At 34.5% G+C, this 8,258-nt stretch overlaps 1 protein-coding gene across 1 annotated transcript; it reads left to right on the plus strand.

Moving 5' to 3' along the window:
• Nucleotides 1-4,896: 4,896 nt before the first annotated feature.
• LOC123713286 (transient receptor potential channel pyrexia-like) lies at nt 4,897-8,258 on the plus strand. The gene has a single exon (XM_045666892.1). The coding sequence runs from the start codon at nt 4,900-4,902 to the stop codon at nt 7,837-7,839; it is 2,940 nt and encodes a 979-aa protein (XP_045522848.1). The 5' UTR covers nt 4,897-4,899; the 3' UTR covers nt 7,840-8,258.

An 8,258-nucleotide genomic window follows, 5' to 3' on the forward strand; every position in this document is an offset into this window, starting at 1 on the left:
CGTATATAAACAAATAATTCAAAGCATAAAGATTGCAATATCAGTAATTTGACTATTTAAATTGAAAATTTCCTTTCTAATTTGCATAAGTTATGATTATGAATGCGCGGGCGCAGACGTACAAAAGTGCGTTATAAATACTGTACCAGGCACGTGCCAGTTATAAAGGCGGTTTATTGGTTACCAATACTTTGCTTAAGGCTGGGCATATAATCCTATATTATAAATACAAAAATACTATTTAATTTCATGTTCCTATTGAATGCTCCGAACCGTTATTGTATATGTACATATAATATGATTTGAAAGATATCTATGATAGTGTTACGAGCTCGGAGCTACGGGGATCGGATAGAAAATGCCGTAGATTTCTTCAAAGGTTTATTTCTTGATAAATCAATGAGGAATTTATGGGCACAAATTAATTGCAGAGATGCACTAATAACACACAAAAACACAGTCACTAATTACTTCACTTATGCACACTTCAAACTGTACTTTATCACTTGTATTCATTTTATTCGCACTTTATCGCTTCGGTGTTCCTCTCGTGTTATCGCATTCCAAACTAAAGGCGACTAGTCGCGTTTCGGCTCGCTTATATATCCCTGGGAATAATTCTAAACAATATTCGAGAACTTTCTAGGCGGGCTTGCTACTGAGTAGCGTTTGCACAATTCTAGAATGTCCGCACTCTTTGTCTCTTTCGCACGTACTGCGTTCTAGAGTGCTCAGTCTAGTTTCGAGAAAGTTCTGATCTTCTCTCTCTCTCTCGTATCATTTCGTCCTTGTCTCACACCTAGAAAGTTCGGTCTAGAATATTCCTTCATCAAAGGGGTATAACTAGGCCTGAAAACGCCTGAAAACGGGTCTCCTGAAAACTGCACCACTCGACTACACATGTTCTGAAACTGACTGAAAAAATGTTTCAGCTTCCTGAAAACTAGGGTAACATTATGGAAATTACAATTTTCTAATATGTGATTGACCCTCTCCTGAAACGGTCAGAAATCATATTTCAGCCTGCTGAAAAGTTCTCTAACTAGTGGAAAAATCTAGAAACATTGCAGTCGACCCGGCTTCGTAACAATAGTATATTAAGATTCAAAAACACAAGGCAATCAGCTATGAAACTGATAAGATATTATCAAACAACTGAATACTAACAACAAACTACCATCACTTATATTATAATACAATGTTTAAACTTATATAAATAGTCAATTATGAATTTTGTTAAAGTGTTCCTAATATTCTTCGGAATAAAAAGTCATACAACCGTTCTAATAAATTATTTTTTATTATGCACCCATAATACTCTTAGATCATTTAAAATATTTATTTACACAGTTTCTAGTCGTTGTAGTAGCTTCATAAAATCCTATATTTATTAAACAAAGGACAAAATGTAAAAAGGTCTTTACCATACATTTTATCTATAATGTTATGAGTACAATACTTTAACTTCAAACTTAACATAGGTATCGATTGAGTATTTTACGCGATATTGCATTTGCAGTATTTGCAAAATTATCTATCTAATATACCTTTTTCATAATTCTAGAATAGATTAATATTTAAAATAGAGTAGATTTAATTCTATGAAGAACGAATAGGCATTACTGGTAATGTTTTTTCTTAATAGCGGGTACCAAGTAATACAAACTAAGACTAAATCTTTTTAGTCTAGTAATCAGGTAGTAAAAGAATCCTTTAAGTAAAAGTTTTTGTCATATACTACTGTACGCTTTTAGGAATTTTCCACCTTTAAGTGCCTAGTGTGCCCATACCTCATACTAGAGTTAAAATTTATTTCCGAACAACGTATGTACGTCCTTGATTGGAAACCGATTTACAGTCGATTGTTCTTTTTACCAACACCGACGTACATAAAATGCTGTTTATTATTTGCATACAGGTCAACGTACCTAAGCGGCAGCTTCCTTTTATGTAGCTTTTCAATAAGAATTTTTTAACTTAAAAAGGCATGTCTCGTTTTGTAGTTTATGTCCTTTAATATGGTTTCACTTGAAAAATCCAATACTAATTTTATAGAGATTTGAATGCTTTATTTCGCATTACTATCTTATTCTACTATTTTTATACATAACTCTGTATTAGTGACGACTTATAGGCAAGTAAATCGGCTATTTGAGTAACATGTTGACAATTATTGGGTGTCACTGTGAGTTCGAGATCTCGAAAGACTTTAAGTACGATATACTACATACCTCTACATCAAATTTTATTAAAAATTGATGTGTGAGAGACAGATCAGATGTCGAAATAATAAGAATTTTCCCGATCCAGAAATAGCCAAGAAAATCCATGCACTTGTTTCTTTGCTATGGAAAACAAACCGATAATTGTATGAGGTGAATACCCAGTAGTTTACGTTTGAGAGAATTTGTTTACACTAACTATACTGTTTCCGGTTTCAGAAACTAATATAAATATTCATCTTATTGTACAATTGTATTTTCTCGTAATGTTGCCTTAACATAAATAAGAAGGTATGTTAGTAAAAGTAAGCAATGCACATAAATCGAAATCACAGAGGAATAATAAAAATATATCCAATTAAATATTAAATTATTTTAGAATTTGTTTGCAAGAGTTCATCACATATAAAGCTTCAAACTTCATAAATTATCATCAGAAGTATAAAGCTTATAAGAATGTTAATTAGTACAAAATTGACCCAAAAACTTATACCAACTAAAACATAATGAGAACAACAATTCGGGGAGTCATTTGTTTTTCTTAACTTTCGTACTAAAACAAAGAAAGTTTAGTCTTGTTGGGGCGGGCACATTCATTCTCTGTTACACTGATAGTGAGAACTATGATGTTCAATCCTCAATGATGTTCAGACAATTTTTTCATAAAACGAGGCGATAATACTGCAACTGTATTATTATATTTTTTACCACGTAGAAGAAACAGTGCGACCATGGTCCTTATATTTCGTCATGGAACCTATATTTACACGAATTTAACAAATATACCAAATTATTCAGCATGTATAAATTGAAAACATTTATAAATCCAATAAATATTTATTTTATGCTTCATCAGACAGTTTATAATTTGTTAACAGATGTCTAAAGAGGTCGGCTGCATTTCGTCCAAAACTCCATCAAAGACAAGGTCGTGTGCGTTGCAGTTATTTACATCGGCCATTGTGGAACGATCAGGAATGAAATTCCTTAACATATATTCGTTTTAGGTACCAATATTACCAACTATTTATATGTAAAATAAATTAATAATAAAACTAAATTAAAAAATTCCCACTCCTACAGTAAGGTGCTGCGTGTGATGTGTCTTTTTTCGAAGAAACTTTAGGAGGAATCTTCTTAGCTCTCTTATTTTGTCTCAACAAAAATTAATTTTAATTATAAGATATGCTTTTTATAAATTCTATTATTTCACACATTATCGTCTTTATTAAACGAAACTTGAAAATTATTTGGCATAATAATTGTTACTGTTAATATAAGTTTGAGAAGTAGGAAGTAACATATAAAAAGACAACTTTGTAATAAATGTATTTTCGAGTAATGTGGCTCATAACGATTCTAATTATCCGTGTAATGGATTTCTGCAACATTTCATATAAAAGCAGCCAAGCCGTTTGATGCAGTAATACGTTGGCAAAACACCAACTGTCTTATTCATTTATTATTCTTATATACTCCCGATAATTAAATACATCCAACTATGTTTCATTGAGTGCTTTTTATATTCAATGAAAGCAAAGAATGTAACGGTGTATGCAGTGGCGTAACAATAGGGTGGCAGGGCTGGCAAAATGCCACGGACCCCCGACCTATAAGGACCCATGCCCAAGAAGCCTCAAAAATTTATTTTTATTTCAATGTAAATGTATGCAGGCTTCCTCATATTTCCTTCACCGAAAAGCTTGCTAATAGATGATGAATGCATTGAGATATTATATTCTATGTATGCAATAGGCATTGGGCTAGCGTAGGGGCTACAGACCACTGCCTTTCGCCTAAGAGAGGAAAAATTATTGTTGTATTAGTAGATATACAACGTGTGATTGTGTACGCTGTAAATCTCGAAGTTTATTTAAATGAAACTGAATACAACGTGACGGTTTTTACTGATAGGCCTCCATCAAAAGAAATTGCCACGGGCCCCAGATGGTATAGTTACGCCACTGGGTGTATGGTCGAAATTAAATGTTTTGTTTAGAATTTGGATAAGAAATAATATAATATTTATAAAATCCTTACACGGAATGAAGTGAAAATGGTTTTAGTTGTAGTACTGTACTGTTAAAGCTTTGGTTGGGGTAAATGTTTTAAAATAATCGTTGATTTATCAAACTTTTCTTGAATTTAATTTAAACATGACCGTGTAAATTACAACACTACAAACAAACTGACAGTCTGACAAAGGGATCATGCTGCAAATATTTGTGTTTGTATATGTAGGTTGATGTACCGTCAAGAAATTACTGCCTATATGTTTTCCTATTTAATGGGTAACTCTATTTTATGTTAAACTCATTAGAGATTACACTACAGAGAATAAGACAATTAGTACGCCTGCTGAAATGATTTAGGCAAATCTACTAATATTTTTTTGATACAGCAAGATAAATTTTGCTAGTTTTATTTACTGTCGGAAAACCGGCACCCCATTCTAACGTCGCGAACCTGAGGCGTCACACGAACATGCTACTTATATCTTCAAATTACATACAAATATGGCTCGCATATTGCATTATTATCAAAACAACAATAATCAGTGCCCAAATAGTTAATTTCATAATTGTGCGCAGTAAAAATAGCGTGATAAATCACGTCAGAGTAAAGATGTTTGTAGTGATAAGATAAGAGGGAGTCTGCATTTAGTTGCGGTATAGCCATGGACAACTTCGGTTATCGTGAGATGGGGTGGCCGTCACCTCTTCAGACGCCGTCTCAGACGCCGCGATCACGACTAACGAGTAGTTTTAGCTCGCGAACCAGAGATCCAGAAGAATTTCCACTTAGAAGCTCCTTCAGACATGTGCGTAGCATTGACACACTCGAGGCAGCCAACGAACCAGGAAAGGCAAAAGAATACTTATTCGTTGGACCCTCACCACCTGCTGAAGATGCTCCGAATATGTACCATAGCTTTGATATGCTGGCTCCAGATCCAGAAGCCAGGTTGACAGAGGATGCAGTGCGTCGAGCGTTATGTGAAAAAGCTTTAACTCTGGGAGCAGGAAGATTTTTTGATGACCTCGAGTGTGGATTGATTACAGCAGATAATATTGAAGAACATATTTCATCAGCGCCGGAAATTGTTGTTAATTTAACATTATTATGGGCCGCATTTTTAACACGTGAAGAGTTATTACCTACTATTATTGAAGCTGGTGGTGATGTTCATTATTCTGATCCAATTGGGTTGACAGCGCTACATATCGCCGCTTTTAGTGGCGCCGGGCGAGCTGTTGCGTATTTACTGTCCATCGGTACGGATATTGATTACGCGCCTAAATACTTTGCACCTCTACATTGTGCTGCATTTGGAAACTCATTGGAAGTAGCAGAATACTTAATCGCGAACGGAGCGTCTTTACATGCCGTAGTTCAACGAGCTGGCTGTGAGGATAACCTGGTCCACTGTGCTGTTCGAAATGATGCTTTAGAGTGTATGGAACTGTTTATAGAGAAAGGAGTTGACCCGGGATATATAACTTCTGGAGGACTAAATGCCTTACATTTAGCTGCTGAATTAGGATCACAAAGGTGTCTTGCTTTCCTATTGAAAGCAACGAAATTAAGTGTTAATGGTGTCACTAAGCAAAGGGATAAAGAATGTACAGCATTGCATCTATCAGCATCCAGGGGTTATACGGAATGTGTTGAACTTTTACTCTCAGAAGGAGCTAAAGCTAATGCAAAAAATTACAGAGGGTTTACTGCTTTACATCTCGCTGCTAGGTGTTCATCAATGGAATGTGTTGAAGTTCTTTTAAGAGATGGAAACGCAGATCCAAACGCTGAAGATTACGATAAACGTACTCCATTACACGCTGCTATATCGAAATCGGAACGTTCTTGTGATATAATAGAACTCTTAGTAAGTTGGGGTGCACAAGTAAATATAAAAGATGAATATGGATATTCCCCAATACATTTAGCCGCAATCGAAGGGTTAACAAGTTGTGTGGAAACATTAATAATATTAGGAGCCGATGTCACATCCAAATCAAAAAAAGGTCATACAGCACTTAGTGTTATAGTACGTAAAACACCAAAATCTGTAGCAATTTTAAGACACAATCTTGATAGTGGCATCACCCTTAGTACTTCAACTGAAGCTAATGAAGAAGTTCAGATTGAATTTGATTTTGGGAAGCTGTTAAAATATTCGTATCCGCGTGAAATTACTTATTTAAATAGTTTGATTGATGAAGGACAAAAAGATATATTACAACACCCATTATGTTTAGCATTTCTATTTATGAAGTGGAAAAAGATAAGAAAATTCTATTTAGCTAGGCTAATATTTAGTTTCCTTTTCGTTGTGTTCCTGTCAATCTACGTGTTGACGGCCGTTGTGAAGACCTGTCATGGTAAATATGCCAAGAAGTACGACGTGCCTAACGAATTATGCCAAAGACAATCTTTACTTGGAGATATTTTAGAAGATAATCCCATAGAATTAGAGCGATGGGTTTTGTTAGCAATAACTATTTTTGAAATAGTCAGGAAATTAACAGGCATCACCGGCTATTCTAGTATTTATCAATATTTTACAACATTCGAAAATCTGTTAGAATGGTTCGTTTTACTTTCCGTATTCTTGCTGTACGATATAGAACATGATTACGGCTGGCAAAATCACGTTGAAGGCTATGCTGTTTTAGGAGCTTGGACAAATTTGATGTTGATGATGGGTCAACTACCGATGTTCGGCGACTATGTGGCTATGTATCAAAAAGTTCTGACAGAATTCTTAAAGCTATTATTAGCATACATTTGTCTGTTATTGGGATTTGCTATATGTTTCTTAGTAGTGTTTCCTAATGAAGAAATGTTTTCAAACCCTTTAATGGGTTTTATCAGTACACTGTCAATGATGGTTGGTGAACTTAACTTGAACATTTTGATAAACGATCCCTTCTTAGAAGACCCACCCTTAATTTTCGAACTGTCATCTCAATTTATTTTCATTCTATTTCTTATGTTTGTGACTATAATACTTATGAATCTATTAGTTGGTATTGCAGTTCACGATATTCAAGGATTACGAAAAACAGCAGGGCTCTCAAAACTAGTGAGACAAACTAAACTTATATTATTTGTTGAGATGGGAATGTTTAGTTCATTACTACCCGCATGTCTCCATAAATACATTTACAGAACAGCATTAGTTTCTCCAGAAGCAGGAAAAGTAATTTTAAGCGTAAAGCCATTAAATCCTCGCGAAAAACGATTGCCGACCGATATCATGATGGCAGCTTACGAACTAGCTCAACTCAATAAACTCAAATCAGGACGTTCAGTAAAAGAAGTTTTATACAAGAACAAGTACCACTCTAAATATAAACAAGACGGGCAAACGGATCATCAGTTTAACATAGAAATACGTGGAATGCAAGAGAAGATCGATCAAACGACATTCAATCTGAAGAAAATTGATCAAGAGATGAGACACTTGAATACACTGCTGATGGAACAGCAACATTTGCTCCAGAATTTGTTTAAAATGACGGATAGGTCTTATCTACATTCCTCACAGTTCAATCCAGACTCGCCTGTTTTCTTTCAGAGCTCTAACGTGTCGGACGTTACAACTACCAAATAAATCAAATATTTCAGAATATAAGTTGAGCTAACTTTAATTTGTCTATGCTTCTTAAAGATTTATAATTTTTTGTACTTCATACGTGTGATACTAAAAGTGTTCATCCATTGTAGAAAAGTAACACAATAAATCAATATAAGATAGTGCAAAGGAAGACAAAAATATTTTTTGAGTTCAGAACTGGGAAGAGAAGGTAAGAAACTCGTAATAGAACTCGGAAGTCGTAGATTCATTAATTGTTAAATGCGGATGTTCATGTAATTTTCCAAGAACATATTGCGTAAAACCTTCAAAACTGTTTGTTATAATTCTCTTGTTATCAGTATCTAATTCTTGTAAGTAGCGTAATATTTGATAATTTATGTGCATAAGATAATATTCGACACACGATAAGACTTGTATGCATGTTTTAGCAGGGT

The sequence above is a fragment of the Pieris brassicae genome, chromosome 1, assembly GCF_905147105.1.
Source record: "Pieris brassicae chromosome 1, ilPieBrab1.1, whole genome shotgun sequence".
NCBI lineage: Eukaryota > Metazoa > Arthropoda > Insecta > Lepidoptera > Pieridae > Pieris > Pieris brassicae.

Bases quoted from the DNA above. Each gene is read 5' to 3' on its own strand.
- LOC123713286 (XM_045666892.1), top strand. From the start codon at position 4,900: ATGGACAACTTCGGTTATCGTGAGATGGGGTGGCCGTCACCTCTTCAG.